Raw genomic sequence first — 26,010 nt, 5'->3', positions numbered from 1 at the left:
TGGGGGGTTGTGACTTGAAAGAAATTCTGGGGTTTACATATTAATCATTCGAAACCTGCATCCCTGTTCTAAGTGATTGAAGACGTAAAGGCAATCTAGGTTTGTTCAATATATCTCACCAGCTATATGACACTTTGATCTTTTACAATACATTTTGTGTCCTATGATCCTGCTCCACTAGCTACCTGATAAAGGAGCAGTGCTTCGAAAGCTAGTGCTTCCAAATAAACCTGTTGGACTATAACCTGGTGTTGTGTGATTGTTCACTTTGCCCACCCTAGTCTTCCACATCACAAGGTCTGAGTTAATCATGGAATCCCTACAATGCATATTTAGACCATTTATCCCATCGAGTCTGCACTGATCCTCTGAAAAGCATCCCACGCAGTCCCAGCTCATTCCTGTAACAACACCTCACTTTCCACCTGGGGACCCTGCAGCCTGTTGGACTCACCCTACACCGATATGACATGGGCTGCTTTCAGAACAACCAACTCAACTTCACCCACACGTGTCCCTATTGTCAGCTTTTCATCTTTCCTGGTTGCTAGCAACCATCCCACTGTTTAACATTCACCCTCTCAGCTCTGCCTCGACCGACCTACTCAGCACCGACCTATCATCGATCTAAATCTCACCTTTCCCTCACAGACCATCAATTTTGAAGAAGGGTCACTGCATTTGAAATTCAGGCCTTGCTTTCTCTCCACTGACGCTGCCAGACCGACTGAATTTCTCCAGCAATTTCTGTCTGATCTAATATTCCTCCTTCACTTGTTTCCCTGGTTCGATGGTTCCTTTTCCTGCTAAAAGCCTGCAGTTTCAGTCTTGGTGTGCAACATTAATTATATTTTAACATGAACGGAGCTTGTTATTTTTAATATTCCCCAGTGTCTATCCCCCATGTATCTAACCGTCAGTTGTTTTTGTACATTGCTGCATAAGACCATAAGACCATAAGACATAGGAGTGGAAGTAAGGCCATTCGGCCCATCGGGTCCACTCCGCCATTCAATCATGGCTGATGGGCATTTCAACTCCACTTACCCACATTCTCCCCATAGCCCTTAATTCCTTGTGACTTCAAGAATTTATCAATCTCTGCCTTGAAGACATTTAGCATCCCGGCCTCCACTGCACTTCGCGGCAATGAATTCCACAGGCCCACCACTGTCTGGCTGAAGAAATGTTTCCGCATTTCTGTTCTGAATTGACCCCCTCTAATTCTAAGGCTGTGCCCACGGATCCTAGTCTCCTCACCTAACGGAAACAATTTCTTTGCGTCCACCCTTTCCAAGTCATGTATTATCTTGTAAGTTTCTATTAGATCTGCCCTTAACCTTCTAAACTCCAATGAGTACAATCCCAGGATCCTCAGCCGTTCCTCGTATTCCAGGTATCATCCGTGTTTGTCTCCGCTGGAGATCCTGAGCTGTAGAGCCCAAAGCTAGACACAGTACTCCAAATGAGGCCTAACCAGAGCGTTATAAAGTCTCAGTAGCACATCACTGCTTTTATATTCCAACCCTGCTGAGATAAATGACAACATTGCATTCGCTTTCTTAATCACGGGTTCAACCTTTAGAGAATCCTCGACTAGCACTCCCAGATCCCTTTGTACTTTGGCTTTATGAATTTTCTCACTGTTTAGAAAGTAGTCCATGCTTATATTCTTTTTTCCAAAGTGCAAGACCTCGCATTTGATCACGTTGAATTCCATCAGCCATTTCCTGGACCACTCTCCCAAACTGTCTAGATCCTTCTGCAGCCTCCCCACTTCCTCAATACTACCTGCCTGTCCACCTAACTTCGTATCATTGGCAAACTTTGCTAGAATGCCCCCAGTCCCTTCATCCAGATCATTAATATATAACGTGAACAGCTGTGGCCCCAACACCCTACCCTGCGGGACACCGCTTGTCACCGGCTGCCATTCCGAAAAAGAACCTTTTATTCCAACTCTCTGCCTTCTGTCAGACAGCCAATCCTCAATCCATCCCAGTAGCTCACCTTGAACACCATGGGCCCTCACCTTACTCAGCAGCCTCCCATGTGGCACCTTATCAAAGGCCTTTTGGAAGTCTAGGTAGATCACATCCACTGGGATTCCCCAGTCTAACCTACCTGTCACCTCTTCAAAGAATTCTAACAGGTTTTTCAGGCATGACCTCCCTTTACTAAATCCATGTTGACTTGTTCTAATCTGTCCCTGCTCTTCCAAGAATTTAGAAACCTCATCCTTTAAGATGGATTCTAGAATTTTACCAACAACCGAGGTTAGGCTAATTGGCCTATAATTTTCCATCTTTTGTCTTGATCCTTTCTTGAACAAGGGTGATCTTCCAATCATCTAGGACTTTCCCTGACTCCAGTGACTTTTGAAAGATCTCAACCAATGCCACCGCTATTTCCTCAGCCACCTCCCTCAGAACTCTAGGATGTAGCCCATCGGGGCCGGGAGATTTGTCAATTTTAAGACCTTATAATGTCTCCAATTACAGCACTTCTGCTTTCATGGGCCTCTTACCCCTGTATCAACTTGCTTTAGGCTCTCTCTCTCTTCTCCTCTGATGATCATAAAAATCTAGTCAACAAGCACAGTGACAGTTATGTCCATGGGTGACTTACTGTTCATTGTTTTGGACCCAGCCAGACCTCAAAACATTTCAAGAAAGTGGACCAAACCCTAAAACTAACACTGCTAGTTGTTTTAAGCAAATATAATGCAGATATTACAGGAGTGAGCAGCTGGCAACCCACTGGGGTTTCAAAAAGCTCAATTTATTTACAAGATTACTGAATGAAATACAATCAAAAGAGAACGGAATACCAAATAACTTAACCTCTCCGAAAACCCAGAGTTTGTGTCTTTTGCGACGTTTCTAAAAGAAAAACCAAGAACAACATTACCTTGTTAAAGCAGCAGCGTCATCATCACATCATTTAACAAAAGAAAGTCATGACTTCTGACAAATACTGGTTTGAATTAAAAGTTTAGAATAACTTTTTGGCCTTGAAAGAAAAAAATAAGTCTCAGGACTAAAAGATTAAAATCATTCTTTCTTCCACTTTAGAATCCAGGTTCTCAGGTAACAATGATGTATTATGAACTTTCATAACAGTTGCTATTTCTCAATCCACTCAACTCTCCCAGAATCTCCGGAGATTCTGATGACTCTAGCTAACATTTCTGTTAACGCTGTCATTATTAGTTTAAAACCGAAGATTGCAGCCAACTAACCCTGGGGATTTGTCACCTTTTAGGCCGAATAGTTTCTCTTACACCTTTTCTCTCGTGTTGATGATTATTTTTAGTTCTTTCTTCACCATCATCTTTTGACTTTCAGTTAGCTCAAGGAAGTTTTCAAAGTCTTCTACTGTGAAATTACACACAAAATATTGACAATGCTTCCATAATTCCTTTGTTTCCATTGTCGATTTCCAGGACTCACTCTCCAGAGGACCATCAATTTCAGTTAGAGTGTTCTTATTCCAATACTTATATATACTCTGACTATGTTTTAACTTTATGAACTAGCCTTCTCTCATCCTCTGCTTACAACTGATTATTTTCCTTTTTAAGTTTTCAAAGTTAACGTATGAAAATAATTACATTTAATAATGATTTACAGTCATTTTTTGCCGTTTAAAAGAACATACAACACAGAACAATACAGCACAGTACAGGCCCTTCGGCCCTCGATGTTGCGCTGACCTGTGAAACCAATCTGAATCCCATTTCATTGACACTATTCCATTTTCATCCATGTGCCTATCCAATGACCATTTAAATGCCCTTAAAGTTGGGGAGTGCACTATTGTGCGCGCAGTGCTTTCCATGCCCCTACTACTTTCTGAGTAAAGAAACTCCCTCTGATGTCTGTCCTATATCTGTCACCCCTCAATTTAAAGCTTTATCCCCTCATGCTAGCCACCACCATCTGAGAAAAAAGGCTCTCGCTGTCCAGCCTATCAAAGCGTCTGATTTCTTGATTTCTGCCCAATCTGTTGAGCAACCATTAATTTCCTACAGATTTTTACAATGTTTCTTTCTGTTTCATGCTATTCTGAACTTCCTTCCATAACCATGGGTCATGCATCCTTCTCAAAGCTCCTTTCCTTTCTTTATCATTATCTGTGTCACTGCTCCACGTGATTGCACGATTCTTCCTTGTTACCTTTTTAAATTTCCTCATCTATAAAGCCTTGCACTCATTTTTTAGTTGAGAATCACCAGAACTCTAATTCTGATATGTTTCCAGAGCAGCCTATCTTTATGGTAGCGTTTCACTTTTCTCTAGCACTGGTGTTTGTGCCCCATGTGTAAAATACTCCCACACCAGTATTTGAGTCATATCTTCAACTCTCAGTTGTTATTTAGTCTGTGTTGTTAGTGAAGTATTGCAAATGCAATGCTCCCCTTCCCCTGCTTCCCGATGGTCCCCAGATGAGGGTACCCTTCACATCCCTCTAAGCAACATCAGTTCCAAACTTTTCCTCAGTTGACTGACTGAATGTATTCCCAATTTCCCCGCCTCCGCCGTATCTGCTCCCAGGAGGACCAGTTCCACCATAGGACACACCAGATGGCCTCCTTCTTTAGAGACTGCAATTTCTCTTCCCACGTGGTTAAAGATGCCCTCCAACGCATCTCATCCACATCCCGCACCTCCGCCCTCAGACCCCACCCCTCCAACCGTAACAAGGACAGAACGCCCCTGGTGCTCACCATTCACCCTACAAACCTTCGCATCAACCAAATCATCCACCGACAATTCCGCCACCTCCAAAAAGACCCCACCACCAGGGATATATTTCCCTCCCCACCCCTTTCCGCCTTCTGCAAAGACCGTTCCCTCCGTGACTACCTGGTCAGGTCCACACCCCCAAACAACCCACCCTCCCATTCTGGCACTTTCCCCTGCCACTGCAGGAACTGTAAAACCTGCGCCCACACCTCCTCCCTCACCTCTATCCAAGGCCCTAAAGGAGCCTTCCACATCCATCAAAGTTTCACCTGCACATCCACCAATATCATTTATTGTATCCGTTGCTCCCGATGTGGTCTCCTCTACATTGGGGAGACTGGGCGCCTCCTAGCAGAGCGCTTTAGGGAACATCTCCGAGACACCCGCACCAATCAACCACACCGCCCCGTGGCCCAACATTTCAACTACCCCTCCCACTTTGTCGAGGACATGGAGGTCCTGGGCCTCCTTCACCGCCGCTCCCTCACCACCAGACGCCTGGAGGAAGAACGCCTCATCTTTCGCCTCGGAACACTTCAACCCCAGGGCGTCAATGTGGACTTCAATAGTTTCCTCATTTCCCCTCCCCCACCTCATCCTAGTTTCAAACTTCCAGCTCAGTTACTGTCTCCTTGACTTGTCCGACCTGCCTATCTTCTTTTCCACCTATCCACTCCACCCTCTCCTCCTTGACCTATCACCTTCATCCCCTCCCCCAATCACCCATTGTACTCTATGCTACTCTCTCCCCACCCCCACCCTCCTCTAGCTTATCTCTCCATGCTTCAGGCTCACTGCCTTTATTCCTGATGAAGGGCTTTTGCCCGAAACGTTGATTTCGCTGCTCGTTGAATGCTGCCTGAACTGCTGTGCTCTTCCAGCACCACTAATCCATGACTGAATGTAATCCCAACCACTGCAACACCCATTGTGGTTCAGACAAGGTGTCAGATTACAAAGCCACACCAGCCTGACTGGGGATTGAACCGCCTGCTGTTATCATCAATTTGGAAAAAAAAGGCCACCTAAGCAGCTGAGCTCACTGTCCACAAATCCACAAGGAATCCAGGTTTCTGCAGCTGAGCTCAATGTCCACAAATCCACAAGGAATCCAGGTTTCTGCAGCTGAGCTCAATGTCCACAAATCCACAAGGAATCCAGGTTTCTGCAGCTGAGCTCAATGTCCACAAATCCACAAGGAATCCAGGTTTCTGCAGCTGAGCTCACTGTCCACAAATCCATAAGGAATCCAGGTTTCTGCAGCTGAGCTCACTGTCCACAAATCCACAAGGAATCCAGGTTTCTGCAGCTGAGCTCACTGTCCACAAATCCACAAGGAATCCAGGTTTCTGCAGCTGAGCTCACTGTCCACAAATCCACAAGGAATCCAGGTTTCTGCAGCTGAGCTCACTGTCCACAAATCCACAAGGAATCCAGGTCTCTGTAGCTGCGTACACACTTTACAGACAGCTTGCAGCCTTCCACTGTCGCTAGTGATGGCAGAGGATTCAAATCATTTTCATCACATGTCTGAGCATGGGAAAAATTTGTGGTTATGTGCCAAGATAATCCCTCTGGTCCCACAGGTTCAAACACTAACACTGAAGGTGGTGAAGTTAAAATTTAATTAATAAATTCTGACATTAAAAGACAGTATCAGTAGCAGTGACTAGGAGGGAAAAATGGCATCTGACACATGAATATTCTTGAGGGAGGGAAATCTAATGTCCTTTACTGCAAGAAGTTCCAGACCTAGAGCAATGTCTTGGAGTCTTAATTGGTCAGTTGCAATGTAATTAACGAGGTCAAAACAATGACTGCAGATGCTGGAAACCAGATTCTGGATTAGTGGTGCTGGAAGAGTACAGCAGTTCAGGCAGCATCCAAGTAGCTTCGAAATCGACGTTTCAGGCAAAAGCTTTTGCCCGAAATGTCGATTTTGAAACTACTTGGATGCTGCCTGAACTGCTGTGCTCTTCCAGCACCACTAATCCAGAATGCAATGTTAATTAAGGTCAGGCAATGACTGCTGGCCTTACCAGTGATATCCATTATCCCACTGAACAATAAAGGACAAAAAGTAATGTCTGCTCTGATGTTTGATGTATTTGGAAAGGGTTAAAAGTTTATACATGACCTGTGTGACAATGTTATAAACACACCTTGATTTGCCTTCACACCCTGGAACGCACCCAGTGATTGTCACTGAGTAGGAGTGATGGTACCCACTGAGCTACAGACCTCCTTATTTACACAGATGCCTCCTTACTTACACAGATGCACTGTAAGTCTCAGGTAGGCTTTATCACACTCCACTGACTCTATTACATTGTTATGTCCTGGTATAGATTAATGTGCTTCTTCCTTTTCAGTTATTAGGGACAGTGAGCTGTGTTAAAAATCACACAAAACCAGGTTATAGTCCAACAGGTTTATTTAGAAGTGCTGCTCCTTCATCAGATGGTTGCGGAGTATAAGATCGTATGACACACAATATATCGCAAAAGTTTACTGTGTGATGCAACTGAAATGATATATTGAAAAAAATCTGGATTGTTTGTTAAGTGTCTCATCTTTTAGAATAACTTTCAATTCTTTCTTATGTAAATCCTAGAACTTTTTTTTCAAAAGTTACATTCTCAAGTGAACTTTAACAATAGGTGCCATGTCAGCTCAGATAATGCATTGAAGGTATCAGGCCAAAATCTGTCTGTCTGTGTCCAAATGTTCAGACTGATGGTATTTCTAAAAAATGGAATTACAGAATCTTACATGGATTTATGCAGATTTTGAGCAAAATAAAATGTAATTTGCAAGTACAAACTCACCCCTCAAAATTATATGTGTGTACATGCATATGTGTGTGTGTGGGTGTGGGTGTGTGTGTGGATGTGTGTGTGTGGATGTGTGTGTGTGTGGTGGGGAAGGCTGTGAATGTCTATGAGAGAGTGTGTGGGTGAGTGTAAAGGAGTATAAGTCTGTGAGAGGTTGTGTGTATATGTGTGAATGTATAAGAGAGGGTCTACATAAGTGTGTGTGTGTGTGTGTGTGTGTGTGTGTGTGTGTGTGTGGTCACCTGTAGTGTGACATGAACCCAAGGTCCCGATTGAGGCCATCCCCATGGGTATCAGCCTCTGCTTGGCCACTTTGCGTTGTTGCCTGTCCCAAACTCTGCCTTGAAGGATGTCACCTAAAGGTCCGAGACTGAATGTTCTGGATCGCCTAAGTGTTCCCTGACTGGGAGGGAACACTCCTGGCTGGTGATTATTGTGTGGTGCCCATTCATCCATAGCCGTACCGTCTGCTTGGTCTTGCCAATGTACCATGCCTCAGGGCATCCTTGCCTGCAGCATATGAGATAGACAATGTTGGCCGAATTACATGAGTACCTGTTATGTACGTGGTGGGAGGTGTCCCCATTGATGAGCAAAGGTAGCTTCAAGATTCAACAGAGATATAACATGTCGAAGCAAGTTACTGCAGATGCTGGAATCTGTACTGAAAACAACAAATGCTGGAGATCTCAGCAGGTCAGTCAGCATCAATGGAGAGAGAGCAAGCTCACTTTTCAAATCTGGATGACCCTTCATCACATCTGAAGTGAAATGTGGAGGGAATAGAATTTATGCTATAGATTGGGAAGGGGAGACGGGGTAGTTATTAGTTCAGATTAAGTGATTGGTCAGCTCTGGTGAATTGTCACCTAGACTCAAAACATTCGCTTGACCTCTCCCCAGAAATATAAGTTTGCACATTTCAAAACAGTCCCTTTTAGGTCCCAACAAAATTACAAACACTTTATTTAAGATCCAGGTCTCACTGACTACTTTCTCCAACTGAATTTTCTGCATGTTTTTCTCACTCAGCTTGACAAGTGCGGGTGTTGCGTGATATCTGTTTCTCCCCGATCAGATTGTTCACTCCCTACATGAACTGACTTGCACAGCATGCTCATGCTCCATTATCAAGATCAAAACCACCTGAATTCCCAAAATCTGATGTTATCACTTCGAACTGAGACTGACAAGGCAGGAAAAAAAATCAAACCTACCTTTATGTTGAGGAATGCATCTGGGTAAATAAAGGTTTCATTACTTTTGTAAAAATCAAGAAAAATTCCCTGTTGCGTGCAAGGAGTCAGACAGCTCAATATCAGCAGTTACTTTTGAGTTGATCAGATAACAAAGATTTGGGAAGTAAAACCAAACTGACTCTGAACAACTTTTAAAGCTTTCATTTATCCTTGTGTTTGACAATGACTGTATCTTGTAAAAGTGGTCATAGGCAAATGCAATCAAACTAAATCCCTAAATCTAAATAAGAAAGAGTTATGTGAAATATTTGCAGTTACATTTTAAAATAAATCATTCATGAGCATTTATTGCCCATCTTGAATTGCCCAGAGAACAGATAAGAGTCAAGCAGATAGCAGTGGGTCTGGAGTCACATGTATGTCACACCAGGTAAGGATGGTAGTTATCTTCCATGAGGTTCTTTCCCTAATGGCATTGTGGGTTTACCTACAGCACATGGACTGCAGCTCATCACCACCTTCTCAGCGAAGGACGGGCAATAAATGCTGGGCCAGCCAGTGACACCCACATCCCAGTGAATACAAAAAGGATATGGGTGAACCAGATGTGTTCCTCTCTCAATGGTTATCGTTGGACTTTACACTCCCCTTTTTAAAAAAAATTTAATTCAAGCCCCTCATAATCATTGCATCCCTAGAACATTGCCAGAGTCTCTGGAACAATGCACTGGGTCCTCACATATCGTGCAGAGATTCATACTCTCACAACAGCTCCAGCTACCAACTCAAATATTTCCAAACTAAATACAGCCAATGATTAACATAGTCAGCAGCACTGACAGCACCAGTCTGAAGTTCTCTGGACCTGATAGGGTGCATCATGGGATATTGAAGGAAATAACTATGAATGGATGCTTCTAAGAACCCTGAGATTCTGTAAAAGTCCTACTCAGTTGGAAAACTGCCTTTGAATACCTTGAAATGAAAGGGGAAAGAGGCATAAAAAGCTGGTAACTCTGAGCTAATTAACATCTGTTGTTGTAGAAAATCTTAGTCTAGTGTAAAGGATGTGACCCAAGAGCATTTCTACTTATAAAGTATGACCAAGCAGGGTCTGATTGGCTTCTTGAAGGGTAAGCATGTCTAACAAATTTACCAGAATTCTTTGAGGAGGGAACAAACAGGATAGATAAAGGGGGAACAATGATTGTAATATTCTGATTTCTGCAAAACATTTGATAAGGAAGCATTCCTGACTATTTACTAGCTGGGAATTTGTCTTGCAAACGTTTCGTCCCGTGTCTAGGTGACATCCTCAGTGCTTGGGAGCCTCCTGTGATGCGCTCCTGTGCTGTTTCCTCCGGCATTTATAGTGGCCTAGACAGGGGACGAAACGTTTGCAAGACACATTCCCAGCTCGGCGAACAGAGCCACAACAACGAACACCCGAGCTACAAATCTTCTCCCAAACTTTGACTATTTAATAGGATAACAGGTCACTGTGTTGGATGTTGTATATTAGTACAATTACAGGGTAATGAAGAGAAAACAAAGTTGGGATAAGGAGGGCAGCAATTTGTAATTAGTGGTGTATCATAAGGATCAGTGCCGGTGCCACAATTAGTCACAATGCTCAGCAATGACTTGCATGCTGAAAGAAAATGTACTGGTGTGGGGTTTGCACATGACACAGGAACAGTTGGGTCGCCAAGTTGTGAAGCTCCCTTGGAAATGTAAGATCTGGATGCTCGGCCACGTTACACCCACATTGTTGGAAAGGTCACTCTGTCATACCCCATGCTTTTCAAAATGCGTTCTGAATGTCTCCATCTTCTTCAGACGGGTTTGTGAAAGACAGAAATACCATTTATTTCTGAATTTGTACTCGGAGGCTCTTCCTTGGTCTCTTTCTACAGCTCTAACTATTCTAATCAATGGAACACTTGACCCTTCCCGATCCAAGTGAAGAGTATTCCAGTTCCACTGGACTGACATTGCTGCTGGCTCCCAGTCTCCCAATCAAATCCCATTACCTCGGAACCAAGCTCTGAGCCACACATTCAACTCTGATCTGGGCAATTTCTCACCTGTTTCTTGTAGTATTGAAGAGTTTATGATATCTGCATTACCCTTTCTTGTTAACTTCGCTCCCAGATCCTCAGGACTCCTCCGAGAAAACTTGATCTTAGCCATACACGAAGTCGCTACCATCAATAAAGGGCTTCATCGACGCCTTCCAACCCTCAGACCTCTCCAGTCTCGCTCTGCCCCGTGTTTTTTTTTCTCTCTCTCTACCCACTCCAAGGACCGAATCAACACCTCATCCCTCCTTACCGTCTCCCTCCCAACACCTCCACCCTCCCATTTTACCGGGTTGAGTATGCTGTCGAACTGGAACCTGTGCAGGGCACAGAACAAAGTTAAATTAAGTTTTGGGGGGGTATTACTGTTTGGCATCAATTCCCATGTGGGTCACTGTGACAGTACACGGTGCAAGTGAGCAGCGGTTTCTATAGCAGAGGAGCCCCCCCCTGCTCCGCTCTATCCTCGGTCATCTGTTAGTTCCTGTCAGAGCGGTCTCTGTCAATTCCCTCCTCCTTCCTTCTTCCGTCCAATCCTCTCTCAGTCTCCTCTGCCCCCCCCCCCCCCCCCCTCAGCAGTGCACAGCCCTATAATATCCCCATCCCGTTCCGTCTTGGGTCCATTGACCAATAAAAATTCACCCACACCGGCAAATATCCCGAGTCTCCGAAGCAATGCGGTGAATTTCCCGGGAAGTCGCAGGACGGAAAGTATTGGCCAGCCCAGCAATATCAAATCTGAAAGAGTGACCAGGGCGTGTTGAGGGAGGATGGCTTTCAGACAGCAGGGAGAGAGTGGGACAGAGGATATAATCTGTCCCATTTGTCTGGATTTCTTCACCGATCCGGTTATACTGGAGTGTGGACACAACTTCTGCCGCTCCTGTATCACCCAGAGTTGGGAAAGGCGAGGGAGAAACTCCTGCCCGGAATGTAGACAGGAGTTTCCGGACAGAAACCTCAGAGGAAACAGGGCCTTAGCGAATCTGACCGAGAAAGCTCGAAAATTAAATCTGAATCCACAAGAGAAGGAAAGTAACCATCACTGTGAGGAACATCAGGAAGAACTGAAGCTGTTTTGTGAAACTGACAAGAAATTGATCTGTCTGGTTTGTAGAGATTCCCGGGAACACAAATCTCACAACTTCATCCCGGTTAAAGAAGCTGTTGGAATCTACAAGGTAAAAGGAAACAGATTCCATCCCTGATTATTTCAACACATTTTCATGGTCTAACACTTTTATTTTCTGATTTTCTCTCCCAATCCCAGGATCGGGTGAAATCTTCCTTGGATTCTCTCACAGAGAAAAAATCAGCAGCTCTAGAAATGGAGCGGGAGCAGAACCAGAAGATTTCCCAAATTCAGGTAAAATCTCCCTGAGTTGATTTTGTGGGGTCTCTAAGGTTAGTTTTGTTCCCTTTAAGGTGGGACATGAATGATGTTTCACATCTCGTTACACAGGAACAGGCGAACTGCCTGCAGAGCCACATCAAATCAGAGTTCACTAAAATGCACCAATTTCTCACTGAGAAAGAACAGCGTTTACTCCAAGATCTCAGGGAAGAATCGGAGAGGACTCTGCAACAAATGGAGAAAAGGCTTCGAGAGATCCAGGAGAATTTAAATTTAACTGAGGGGAAGCTCTCTCATCTGGAGAAACAGTTGAAACAAAAAGACCAAGTGATATTCTTGAAGGTGAGGTGTTATATTTCAGTTTAAGGTCAGTGAGAGTGAACAGGCACACAATATAATCAGCTCATTTATTTTCCTAACCTGTGGCTTCTCCCAAACATGCAGCTCAATGTGATCGTGTACAGACGGGTGCATTGTTTCTGTATTTGTCATTGTGGATTGAGGTAGTGACTGCTGGAAGGCTCTGGTTAAAGGTTTTGAAACCAAATAGCCAGATTTCACTGTAAAGTACCATTTACTCAGGAACTGGGTGAAGGTGAGAGACGAGCTGGTGTGGCAGGAGTTGGGAGGTGGTTTTGGTGAGGCTGGGGATTTTAGTTTGGATTTTCAGGGGACAACAAGCAGCTGATTGGTGAGATGTCTTTAATAAGAAAGCCTTCTGCCTAGCAACAAGGATGTGATTGGCTTCCTGTTGCAGTATATTTTGTGGGTATGAATGTTTCAGCAGAAATAACCTGACTCCAGGCGCAGTTTAGCTCAGCCTTAGCTCTGCAGTAAAAAAACAATTCTCTAAACTGAAGATTGTTTTTTTTAAGAAGTCCTGTCAGCAGTTGCTGTAAACCTTGGTTGCCTACTTTCGGAACGTTTCAGAGAACCCCTCTGGGACACCCGGACCAACCAACCCAACCACCCCGTGGCTCAACACTTCAACTCCCCCTCCCACTCCACCGAGGACATGCAGGTCCTTGGCCTCCTCCATCGCCAGACCATAGCAACACGACGGTTGGAGGAAGAACCACAAGGGATGAACTCAGATTTCTCCAGTTTCCTCATTCCCCCCCACCCCCCCCCCAACTTGTCTCCGTCCCAACCCTCGAACTCAGCACCACCTTCCTAATCTGCAATCTTCTTCCTGACCTCTCCGCCCCCACCCCACTCTGCCCTATCACCCTCACCTTGACCTCCTTCCACCTATCGCATTTCCAACGCCCCTCCCCCAAGTCCCTCCTCCCTACCTTTTATTTAGCCTGCTGGACACACTTTCCTCATTCCTGAAGAAGGGCTCATGCCCGAAACGTCGATTCTCCTGCTCCTTGGATGCTGCCTGACCTGCTGCGCTTTTCCAGCAACACATTTTTCAGCTCTGATCTCCAGCATCTGCAGTCCTCACTTTGTCCTCTTAATCAATAAACCCGAGATGTTCGAGATGTGACTCTTTCTCATGGACCTGCTACAAACCAGTGAGCTTATTGGGAGAGGAATGATGGAGAGGTGGTATTGTGGGCAGTTACTGAGTCATTTCACTCGCTTCCTTGTGAATTACCTTTACAGTCTGCACCTCTACCTATAGCATTTTTTTCCCTTTCTTGTGTAAGGGGTAAGTTGATGAATAGCTCAGTGTATTAACCAGTGTTATATGGTTCATACTTGCTAATTGGCAGTAATTGTGTATCCGCAGCTGAGTATTTATTTATCATAAATGTTGTTTCTTGTTAATTGGAAGAAGCTGGACCATGCTTCATGTCAAGCCACGTCTAAAAATGAGATTTGTTTTAGAATTCTGGCCCCTTTTGAAAACCTTTAACTTGTGATAATCCCCAGAGTAGAGGGGCTTGATTTCCTGTATAGCCCCTCAGTTTGGTGTAACAATTGATCAATAACTCTTCAGTTTCTGGACAGATCTACAATGCTTGCTGTATTGTGTTATAGAGTAGAGTCACTTCAAAATTCACGGGAAAACACATGAAGCACCATGGGGTTTGTCAGCAATACCTTCATGTTTACTTTGTAATTATTTCTGTGGTGTCTACATTAATAACTTCCTGACAGTCGCATTGCAATGCAGTAACAGTGACGTGTGGTGAGTCTGTGCCCAGTGCATTGAATGAAAGCAATTACCTGTGAAGGGGCTGATGCTGATGCAAATCTGACACAGAAACTGGGTATTTCACACAATCCAGTTTCTAACAGGAGTTTTAAACTTATGTGGCCTAATTTCCACTGCTTGTCTTGAAAGATTGTTTTTTCAGATATTACATAATACTTTGACATTAAGCAGTTAATCATACAGCTCATCGTGTCTATGTCAGTGTTTATAGTCTATATGGGTCCTGTCCTACCCCACAGCATCGGATTCAAAGATCTCTTTCTCTCACCCACATGTACTCTGTGAACTTGCCTCAATCGTTCCTTCTGATAGTCAGGTCTACATTGGGAGAAATGGATCTATATTCTGTAGGATTTCATTGTGAAAGTTTTACAGTTTTAGTCTCTATATACAATACTATTCACTGTAACTGTACCTTACCAGATTCACAGATAAGGGCGAATGATCCTCAGCCTTTGTGAAAAAAACTGACCCTGCAAGATCTATCTCTCCCCACAGCAACACCTTCTCTTTACTTGGGTCATTGTGTGAAAGGGGTGTCGGGTGTGACTGGGCAGCAAGACAAGGTGAATTGCTTCTTGGGAAGAAAGTGCAGATAGGACTTCTTCATTTAAGGATAATTGTGGTGGTCACTATAGGACTTTAAACTTCTGAGTCAGGGAGAAGGGAGAGCAAAAGTGACTGGGAGTATGGAGTTAAATGGAAAGATAAGCAGCAGGATAGCATGTGTGCAGGTGGGCTTAAGCTCGAGGCAGACCAGGAATACAGCAAAAAGGAAGGAGAACTTAGGACATCTTATGATTTCCAATATCTCTAATAATGATAAGAAAGTTAGCATTAAGGCACTTTACCTGAATGCTCATAGTATTTGTAATAAAGTAGATGAATTAATGGTACAAATCATTGTGAATGATTATGATGTGGTAGGCATTACAGAGACGTAGTTGCAGGGGGTTCAGGACTGGCAGTTAAACATCCAAGGATTTACAACTTATCGAAAAGACAGGGAGATGGGCAGAGGGGGCGGGGTGGCCTTGTTAGTTAAGAATGAAATTAAATCAATGGCACTGAATGACATAGGGTCAGATGATGTAGAGTCCACTTGGGTGGAGTTGAGGAACCACAAAGGTAAAAAATCCATAATGGGAGTTATGTACAGACCCCCCAGCAGTGGTCAGGACCAGGGGTGCAAGATGTACCAGGAAATAGATAGGGCATGTCAGAAAGGCAAGGTCATAGTGATCATGGGGGACTTCAATACGCAGGTGGACTGGGTAAATAATGTTGCCGGTGGATCCAAAGAAAGGGGATTCATGGATTCATGGAATGCTTACAAGCTGGCTTTTTGGAACAGCTGGAGCCCACAAGGGAGAGGCTATTCTGGACTTAGCTGGAAAATGTGTTGCTGGAAAAGCGCAGCAGGTCAGGCAGCATCCAAGGAGCAGGAGAATTGACGTTTTGGGCATAAGCCCTTCTTCGGGGGGTGGGGGGGCGGGGGGGGGGGGGGGGGGCAGCTGTGGATGGGGGATTAGACAGCCAGGAAATGTATCAAAGAAAAAGAGATAGCCTATAAAGTGACCAAGAGCTCTGGGAAATCAGAAGATTGGGAAGGCTACAAAAACAAACACGCGGATAACAAAGAGAGAAACAAGGACGCAGAGGATCAAATATGAAGGTAGGCTAGCCAGTAATATTAGAAATGATTGTAAAAGCTCCTTTCAATACATAGGAAACAAACAACAGGCAAAAGTAGACATCGGGCCACTCCAAATTGATGCTGGAAGGCTAGTGCTGGGAGATAAGGAAATAGCTGAAGAACTTTATAAGTACTTTGCATCAGTCTTCACAGTGGAAGACATGAGAAATAACCCAACAATTAAGGAGAGTCAGGGGCACCTTGAGTATGGTAGCCATTAGAAAAGAGAAAGTGCTAGAAAAGCTAAAAGGTCTAAAAGTTGATAAATCTCCTGGCTTCAATGGGCTACATCCTAGAGTTCTGAGGGAGGTGGCTGAGGAAATAGTGGAGGCATTGGTTGTGATCTTTCAAAAGATACTGGAGTCAGAGAAAGTCCCAGATGATTGGAAAATCACTCTTGTAACCCCCCTTTGTTCAAGAAAGAATCAAGACAAAAGATGGAAAATTATAGGCCAATTAGCCTAACCTTGGTTGTAGGTAAAATTCTAGAATCCATTGTTAAGAATGAGATTTCAAAATTCTTGGAAGTGCATGGTCTGTTTAGAACAAGTCAACATGGATTTAGTAAGGCAAGGTCATGACTGACAAACTTGTTAGAATTCTTTGAAGAGGTTACAAGTAGGTTAGACCAGGGAAACCCAGTGGATGTTATCTATCTAGACTTCCAAAAAGGCCTTTGATAAGGTGCCTCACGGGAGGCCGCTGAGTAAGATGAGGCCCTATGGTGTTTGAGGTGAGCTACTGGGATGGATTGAGGATTGGCTGTCTGACAGAAGGCAGAGGGTTGGGATAAAAGGTTTTTTTCGGAATGACAGCTGGTGACAAGTGGTGTCCCGCAGGGTTCAGTGTTGGAGCCCCAGCTGTTCACTTTATATATATAAATGATCTGGATGAAGGGACTGGGGGCATTCTGGTGAAGTTTGCCAATGATATGAAGTTAGGTGAACAGGAAGGTAGTACTGAGGAGGTGGAAGGTTGCAGAAAGATTTAGACAGTTTAGGAGAGTGGTCCAGGAAATGGCTGATGAAATTCAATGTGAGCAAATGTGAGGTCTTGTACATTGGAAAAAATAATACAGGCATGGACTATTTTCTAAATGATGAGAAAATTCATAAAGCCAAAGTACAAAGGGATCTGGGAGTGCTAGTCCAGGATTCTGTAAAGGTAAACTTGCAGGTTGAGTCCATGATTAAGAAAGCGAATGTAATGTTGCCATTTATTTCAAGAGGGATAAAAGCAATGATGTACTACTGAGACTTTATAAAGCTTTGGTTAGGCCCCATTTAGAATACTGTGTCCAGTTTGGTTTCCACACCTCAGGAAGGACATACTGGCACTGGAGCGTGTCCAGTGGAGATTCACACGGATGATCCCTGGAATGGTAGGCCTAACATATGAGGAACGGCTGAGGATCCTGGGATTGTATTCATTCGAGTTTAGAAGGTTGGGGGGAGATCTAATAGAAGCTTCCAAAATAATGGCTCAGAAAGGGTGGATGCTGGGAAGTTGTTTTTGTTAGGTGGGGAGACTAGGACCCATGGGCACAGCCTTAGAATTAGAGGGATTTAGAACAGAAATGAGGAGACATTTCTCTAGCCAGAGAATGGTGAGCCTGTGGAATTCACTGCCTCGGAGTGCAGTGGAGGCTGGAACATTAAATGTCTTCAAGGCAGAGATTGGGGAAAGGGAAGGGAGTATGGCGTTAAATGGAAAGATAAGCAGCAGGATAGCATATGTCCAGGCGGATTTAAAATTGAGGCAGACTGGGAATGCAGAAAAAAGCAAGGATAACTTAGGACATCATATGACTTCCAATATCTCTAATGATAAGAAAGTTAGCATTAAGGCACTTTACCTGAATGCTCGTAGCATTCATAACAAAGCAGATGAACTAATGGCACAGATCATAGTGAATGATTATGATGTAGTAGGCATCACAGAGACTTGGTTACAGGGGGGGTCAGGACTGGCAGTTAAACCTCCAAGGATTTTCACCTTATTGAAAAGACAGGGAGGTCGGCAGAGGGGGTGGGGTTGCCTTGTTAGTTAAGAACATAAATTAAATCTATGGCACTGAATGACATAGTGTCGGATGATGTGGAGTCTGTGTGGGTGGAATTGAGGAACCACAAAGGCAAAAAAACCATAATTGGAGTTGTGTACAGACCTCCTAACAGTGGTCAGGACCAGGGACGCAACATGTACCGGGAAATAGAGAAGGCATGTCAGAAAGGCAAGGTCACGGTGATCATGGGAGACTTCAATATGCAGGTGGACTGGGTAAATAATGTTGCCAGTGGATCTAAAGAAAGGGAATTCATGGAATGCTTACAGGATGGCTTTTTGGTACAGCTTGTCATGGAGCCCACAAGGGAGCAGGCTATTCTGGACCAAGTGCTTTGCAATGAACTAGACTTTATAAAAGATCTTAAAGTAAGGGAAAGCAGCGATCATAATATGGTAGAGTTCAGTCTGGAGTTTGAAAGAGAGAAGGCAAAATCGGATGTAATGGTGTTACAGTTAAATAAAGGTAATTATGAGGGCATGAGAGAGGAACTGACAAAAATAGACTGGAAGCAGAGGCTAGCGGGGAAGACAGTAGAGCAAAAATGGCAGGAGTTTATGGGTATAATTGAGGACACTGTACAGAGGTTCATCCCCAAGAAAAGAAAGATTATCCGGGGAGGGATTAGACAGCCATGGCTGACAAAGTAAGTCAGGAAATCGATTAAAGACAAAGAGAGATCCTATAAAGTGGCCAAGAGCAGTGGGAAATCAGAAGATTGGGAAGGCTACAAAAACAAACAGAGGATAACAAAGAGAGTAATAAGAAAGGAGAGGATCAAATATGAAGGTAGGCTAGCCAGTAATATTAGAAATGATAGTAAAAGTTTCTTTCAATACATAAGAAACAAACGACAGGCAAAAGTAGACATTGGGCCACTTCAAACTGATGCTGGAAGCCTAGTGATGGGAGATAAGGAAATAGCAGGAGAACTTAACAAGTACTTTGCGTCAGTTTTCACAGTGGAAGACATGAGTAATATCCCAACAATTAAAGGGAGTCAGGGGGCTGAGTTGAGTATGGTTGTCATTACAAAAGAGATAGTGCTAGAAAAGCTAAAAAGTCTTAAAATTGATAAATCTCCTGGCCCCGATGGGATACATCCTAGGGTTCTGAGGGAGGTGGCTGAGGAAATAGCGGAGGCATTGGTTGAGATCTTTCAAAAGTTACTGGAGTCAGGGAAAGTCCCGGATGATTGGAAGATCGCTGTTGTAACCCCTTTGTTCAAGAAAGGATCAAGGCAAAAGATGGAAAGTTATAGACCAATTAGCCTAACCTCGGTTGTTGGTAAAATTCTAGAATCCATCATTAAGGATGAGGTTTCTAAATTCTTAGAAGAGCAGAGTCTGATTAGGACAAGTCAACATGGATTTACTAAGGGGAGGTCATGCCTGACAATCCTGTTGGAATTCTTTGAAGAGGTGACAAGTAGGTTAGACCAGGGAAACCCAGTGGATGTGGTCTATCTAGACTTCCAAAAGGCCTTTGATAAGGTGCCACACAGGAGGCTGCTGAGCAAGGTGAGGGCCCATGGTGTTCGAGGTGAGCTACTGGGATGGATTGAGGATTGGCAGTCTGACAGAAGGCAGAGAGTTGGAATAAATGGTTCTTTTTCGGAATGGCAGCCGGTGACGAGCGGTGTCCCGCAGGGTTCAGTGTTGGGGCCACAGCTGTTTGCATTATATATTAATGATCTGGATGAAGGGACTGGGGGCATTCTAGCGAAGTTTGCAGATGATACAAAGTTAGGTGGACAGTCAGGTAGTACTGAGGAAGTGGGGAGGCTACAGAAGGATCTAGACAGTTTGGGAGAGTGGTCCAGGAAATGGCTGATGGAATTCAACGTGAACAAATGCGAGGTCTTACACTTTGGCAAAAAGAATAAAAGCACGGACTACTTTCTAAATGGTGAGAAAATTCGTAAAGCCAAAGTACAAAGGGATCTGGGAGTGCTAGTCGAGGATTCTCTAAAGGTAAACATGCAGGTTGAGTCCGTGATTAAGAAAGCGAATGCAATGTTGTCACTTATCTCAAGAGGGTTGGAATATAAAAGCACCGTTGTGCTACTGAGACTTTATAAAGCTCTGGTTAGGCCCCATTTGGAGTACTGTGTCCAGTTTTGGTCCCCATACCTCAGGAAGGACATACTGGCACTGGAACATGTCCAGCGAAGATTCACACGGATGATCCCTGGAATGGTTGGTCTAACATATGAGGAACGGCTGAGGATCCTGGAATTGTATTCATTGGAGTTTAGAAGATTAAGGGGAGACTTAATAGAGACGTACAAGATAATACATGGCTTGGAAAGGGTGGACGCTAGGAAATTGTTTCCGTTAGGTGAGGAGACTAGGACCCGTGGACACAGCCTTAAAATTAGAGGGGGTCAATTCAGAACAGAAATGCGGAGACATTTCTTCAGCCAGAGAGTGGTGGGCCTGTGGAATTCATTGCCGCAGAGTGCAGTGGAGGCCGGGACGCTAAATGTCTTCAAGGCAGAGATTGATAGATTCTTGTTGTCTCGAGGAATTAAGGGCTACGGGGAGAATGGGGGTAAGTGGAGTTGAAATGCCCATCAGCCATGATTGAATGGCGAAGTGGACTCAATGGGCTGAATAGCCTTACTTCCACTCCTATGTCTTATGGTCTTATGGTCTTATTGATAACTTCTTGATCTCACTAGGAATTAAGGGCTGAAGGCAGAGTGTGGGTAAGTGGAGTTGGAATGGCCATCAGCCATGATTGAATAGCGCAGTGGACTCAATGGGCCAAATGGCTTTACTTCCACTCATATGTCTTATGGTCTTATATGCTGTTTCCAACATGCTTGTTATGTGTTTTCTTGAAATATCTGGACAATTCCCAGCAGCTTGTAACAATGTGAGTATAATTGCTGCTTTCTGGATGTCGACAGTCAGTCTCTGTCAACTCAGATTGTGTTTTGTTTATTTCAGGAGGAAGTATCTCGGAAAAGGAGGTAGGAGATGTACTTTACTGAAACTCAGTGCAAGTTGGTGAAATTATTCAGGGAAGTGATTGTGATCAATTTACTACCAAGTGTTCATTATTTACAGGATTAGTGATGAACGAAATGTGTTGTCACTGACAGATGGAGTCCTGTCTATTGGAAAGTACAACAGCCCTTTACAGTACACAGTGTGGAGGGAGATGTTCAAACACATCAGTCCAGGTAAAACCTTTATAAATTCCCAGGTGCAGTTTCACATCAAATTTCTCAGTGTAATCTCTCAAATGACATCAACATGATATAGTTGTGAAGGACTGTGATTTAATGTACATCAGACTGGAATCCCACTCTTATACAGGCACCTTCTAAAAATATCTCCCTGTCAAGCAGTAAATGATCATTTCAGTTCTCACAACAAGACAGTACAAGGACCACTGCTTCTATGATCCTGCTGTGCTTTGCACAATTCAGCAATGCAGTTGCAGTGACATGTGGTAAGTCTGTGTCCAGTGCACTGGATATGAAACCAACTACCTGCAAATCTGGCATGGAAACTAGGTATTTCACACAATCCAGTTTCTAACAGTTGGGAGTGAAGGAAACAGTTTCTGTCTCTACTTGTGGTCACCTTGCTGCTATTTCATGGGGTGAGGGTGAGGAATATCGATAGACATAATTTTAGGGATAGGTTACATATGGATGAACATGTATCTGTGTGAAGGCAACAGTTTGCTAGAAGCAAACTGAAAATGTTCAGAGTCGAGAGTGTGGTGCTGGAAAAGCACAGCATTCGAAGAGCAGGAGAATCGATGTTTCCGGCATAATCCCTTCATCAGGAATGAGGCTTGTGGGTTGGGGCTGAGATAAATGGGAGGTGCGGTGGGGATGGGGGAGGGAGCTGGGGAAGTGATAGGTGGATGAAGGTGAGGGAGGAGGTGATAGGTCAGAGGGGCAGTGATGGTCAGCTCCAGAGGGTGGAGCCAATTTGGAGGCTTGGGACTGGGATAATATTTGAGTCGGGGAAATGAGGAAGTTGTTGAAATCCACATTTATCCTGTGTGGTTGCAGGGTCCCAAGGTGGAATATGAGGTGTCCCTCCTCCAGGCGTCGGGTGATAACGGTTTGGGAGTGGAGGAGGCCCAGGACCTGCATGTCCTTGACGGAGTGGGAGGGGGAGTTGAAGTGTACAGCCACGGGGCAGTGGGGTTGGTGGGTGCGGGTGTCTCAGAGATGTTCTCTGAAACAATCTGCAAGAAGGCTTCCTGTCTCCCCGATGTAGAGGAGCCCAGTCCTGGTGCAATGGATGCAGTCGATGACATTGATAGAGGTAAAGGTAAATTTCTGATGGATGTGGAAGGATCCCTTGGGGCCTTGGATGGAGGTGAGGGGAGTGGTGTGGGCACGGGTTTTGGTCTTCCTGTGATGGCAGGGAAAGGTGTCGGGAGTGTGGGTGTGGACCTGACAAGGGATTCACAGAGGGAATAATCTTTTTGGAACGCTGAAAGGGGTGTGGAGGGAAATATATCTCTGGAGGTGGGGTCCGTTTGAAGGTGGCGGAAGTGGTGGAGGATGATGTGTTTGATGCGGAGGTGGAAAGTGAGGACCTAGAAGGTGAGGAAGCGCAAAACCTGCACCCACACCACTCCCCTCACCTCCGTCCAAAGCCCCAAGGAATCCTTCCACATCCGTCAGAAATTGACCTGCACCTCTACCAATGTCACCTCCTGCATCCATTGCACTAGGTGTGGTCTCCTCTACATTGGGAAGACAGGACGCTTTCTTGCAGATTGTTTCAGAGAACATCTCTGGGACACCCGCACCCACCAACCCCACTGCCCCGTGGCTGTACACTTCAACTCCCCCTCCCACTCCGTCAAGGATATGTAGGTCCTGGGCCTCCTCCACCGCCAAACCGTTACCACCCAACGCCTGGAGGAGGAACGCCTCATATTCCGTCTTGGAACCACACGGGATAAATGTGGATTTCAACAGCTTCCTCATTTCCCCTCCCCCCACATTATCCCAGACCCAAGCCTCCAACTCGGCACTTCCCTCTGGACGTGCCCATTGCTGCCCCCTCTGACCTATCACCTTCTCCCCCACCTTCATCCACCTATTGCTTTCCCAGCTACCTCCCCCAACCCCACCCCCACTCCCATTTATCTCAGCCCCAACCCACAAGCCTCATTCCTGATGAAGGGCTTAAGCCTGAAACATCGATTCTCCTGCTCCTCGGATGCTGCCTGACCTGCTGTGCTTTTCCAGCAACACACTCTCGACTCTGATCTCCAGTATCTGCATTCCTCACTTTCTCCTGAAACTGCTCAGTCAAATTAAAGGACCGCTGATATTGGAAATCTGAAACAAAAACAGAAAGTGCTTGGAACCCCATTAGGTGTGGCAGCATCAATAAGGAGAAGAAGCTGTTCTACCCTTCTGCCTCTTTTTAATTACTCCAGAACTTGGATATAATTGCCCCTTGCTTCCTCCATGACACCATGTCAACCAGTCTGTGATTGTTGGAATTCAAATTCTTGTATTGGTTCTGATGAAAATGACTTCAGCAAGTTTCAAAATTTTTTCCAATCCTCCGGATTGTGATCACACCGACATCCGTGTTGAAATCTGGAACCACCAAGCTCTTCCCAAAGTTCTCGGTCCTGGTTGCTTGTGGACTTGCCAACGTCTGGGTGTCTCTCTTTGCAGAGGCTGGGAACTGTGGGAAGGCGGGGCTGCAGGTTCCTTACAGAGAGACCTGGGGTACATGAGGGCACTCCAGAAGTAAAAGGAGTGGAAGTGAGCAGCTCAATGGCTGATGATGTTATTTATACTTTTCTCCCAGTTCCAGCCTCTCTGACTCTGGATCCGGACACAGCGCATCCCCAGCTCATCCTGTCTGAGGACCAGACCAGTGTGAAGCTCAGAAATAAAAAGCAACTGCTCCCTGAATCCCCGGAGAGATTTGATTCCTGTCCCTGTGTCCTGGGATCAGAGGGATTCACATCAGGGAGACATTACTGGGAGGTGGAGGTGGGAGATAAGATTGAGTGGATTCTGGGAGTGGCCCGAGAGTCTGTGGAGAGGAAAGGGGAGATCATCCTGAGCCCAGAGACCGGATTCTGGAGCGTGGAGCTGAATCCTGGAGATTGCTATTTAGCTGCCACTTCCCCGTCTGATATCCCCCTCTCCCTGAATGTGAATGCCAGGAACATTGGGGTGTTCCTGGACTATGAGGGTGGACAGGTGTCATTTTACAATGCAGACACCATGTCCCATCTCCACACCTTCACCCACACTTTCACAGAGAGGGTCTTACCCTTCTTTAATCCAGGATCAAGTGACAACAGGAACAACAATGCCCCATTGACAATCTGTGGAACAATGGTCACAAACCCCTCCATCCCTCAATATCAGACCAAATCCATGTTTCAGCAGCTTCTAGCATGCTTCTGTCCCTGTCCCACCAGAGGAGGTTACACAGAAATTCCCTGAGGTCGGGGTCCATACAACCTATTGACACCAGCTTGTTGGTGAGATTAGTTTTATTCAACTGGGTCAAGGCAATGATCTCAGAGGAACAGCAGGAGGCCATTCAGCTCCTTCAGACAATGGCTGGTCGATATCCAAGATTTCCCAATTTGCATCTTTGCATAATACTCTCCTTTCTTAACCAATCAACTGATCGAAGTTCTGACATTTTCAATTGATGTCCCTTCTCATCAGCAATTTCGAACAGAGTGGAGTTACAGACTATACTTTCTGTGTAGAAATATTTCTAGACATTCTATGAATTAGCCAACCTCCAATTTTGGAGGTAGTGACCTTGTTCTGGACTTGTCCTACTCTAGGAAACAGTTTCTCTTTATTAGCCATTCTCTCGTTCACCAAGACCACCTTCCTTATGTTAATCTTCATGAGAAAGTCAGGCAGCACTCTGGTGAATCTGCAGTGCTCCCACTCAAATCATATACTCACTGAGATGTGGAGCCCAGACTAAATGTATAAGATGGACTTTGTTCAAAGCTCTGTAAAGCTGCAATATAAACTTCCTAGTATTTGAATCCAAGCTCTTTTCTGACGAACGAAACATTCAGTTGGTTTCTGTTGACTTAATAGCTTCCTCGGCCAAAATGAGTAAATCCCAGTTAACACATTGAACTCCATCTTTCACAATTTTACCATCTTGTTTATTCATGTTCTTGCCCCAGTGTTGATGAAGTAATGTGCAGCGTTCCCAAGTCTGACATGGAATACTGACTGCCACCAATATCATTCGAACCTTCTGTGAGTTTCACAGAGATTGGGTTTACTGGTGTTTGTTATTGTGGTTGGGCTTGTTGTAAATAACATTGTTAATTTTCTATCTCGTTGAATGCTGTACAATAAGCAGCTTGCAATCTTCATAATCACAGTGCTGCAAACATCGACTTATGTGGGGAAACAGTAGTTTTTCCATGTATGAACACACTTATTTTTAAAAATTAGCGTTTTCTCATTCAGTTTCTTTATTAATCAGGTGATAATTTATTTTTACTGTATTTTTTATTGTGAGAATGAGAAATAAAGCGATTTTACTTTTTTTTGTTTGCAGTTTGTGATAATTCTACAATTTGATTGGTTACTTGCCCTGTCACCTGACATTGCATCACTTGTTTTGATTTGAACTGCCATCAGTAAAGGATTAATCAATGTCGAAAAGATCATTAGAGTCTGCAGTACAGTTTTCATCAGATTTAACATTATTCACTGCTGCTTCACGATTAACAACACGATCTGAGTAATCAGGATTACTGTTCACAAAGTGTTCCCTACCTTTTAGGTATTGATGAATTCAGGCTCATTTCCCATCCTTCAGTTTAAAATTAATTTTTCATCAGTTTTGTTGAGTTTCAAAATAT

The 26,010-nt window shown here is 44.4% G+C and overlaps 1 protein-coding gene across 1 annotated transcript; it reads left to right on the top strand.

Annotated features, from left to right (window-relative positions):
* Positions 1 to 11,458: 11,458 nt before the first annotated feature.
* Positions 11,459 to 25,625, top strand: LOC140455238 (zinc-binding protein A33-like). The gene is made up of 6 exons (XM_072549963.1): positions 11,459 to 12,043; positions 12,133 to 12,228; positions 12,325 to 12,558; positions 21,099 to 21,121; positions 21,219 to 21,334; positions 23,955 to 25,625. The coding sequence occupies exons 1-6, from the start codon at positions 11,633 to 11,635 to the stop codon at positions 24,602 to 24,604; spliced, it is 1,530 nt and encodes a 509-aa protein (XP_072406064.1). The 5' UTR covers positions 11,459 to 11,632; the 3' UTR covers positions 24,605 to 25,625.
* The last annotated feature ends 385 nt before the right edge of the window (positions 25,626 to 26,010 follow it).

This window comes from Chiloscyllium punctatum, chromosome 30 (genome assembly GCF_047496795.1).
Source record: "Chiloscyllium punctatum isolate Juve2018m chromosome 30, sChiPun1.3, whole genome shotgun sequence".
In the NCBI taxonomy this organism is placed as follows: Eukaryota; Metazoa; Chordata; class Chondrichthyes; order Orectolobiformes; family Hemiscylliidae; genus Chiloscyllium; species Chiloscyllium punctatum.
Note: the sequence above shows the minus strand (reverse complement) of the source record. Positions and strands in the feature narration are given on the sequence as shown.

Coding starts and splice junctions, on each gene's coding strand:
- LOC140455238 (XM_072549963.1), top strand. CDS start 11,633: ATGGCTTTCAGACAGCAGGGAGAGAGTGGGACAGAGGATATAATCTGT. Junction 12,229..12,324: donor AGAAGATTTCCCAAATTCAG/GTAAAATCTCCC, acceptor CTCGTTACACAG/GAACAGGCGAACTGCCTGCA. Junction 21,335..23,954: donor GTTCAAACACATCAGTCCAG/GTAAAACCTTTA, acceptor CTTTTCTCCCAG/TTCCAGCCTCTCTGACTCTG.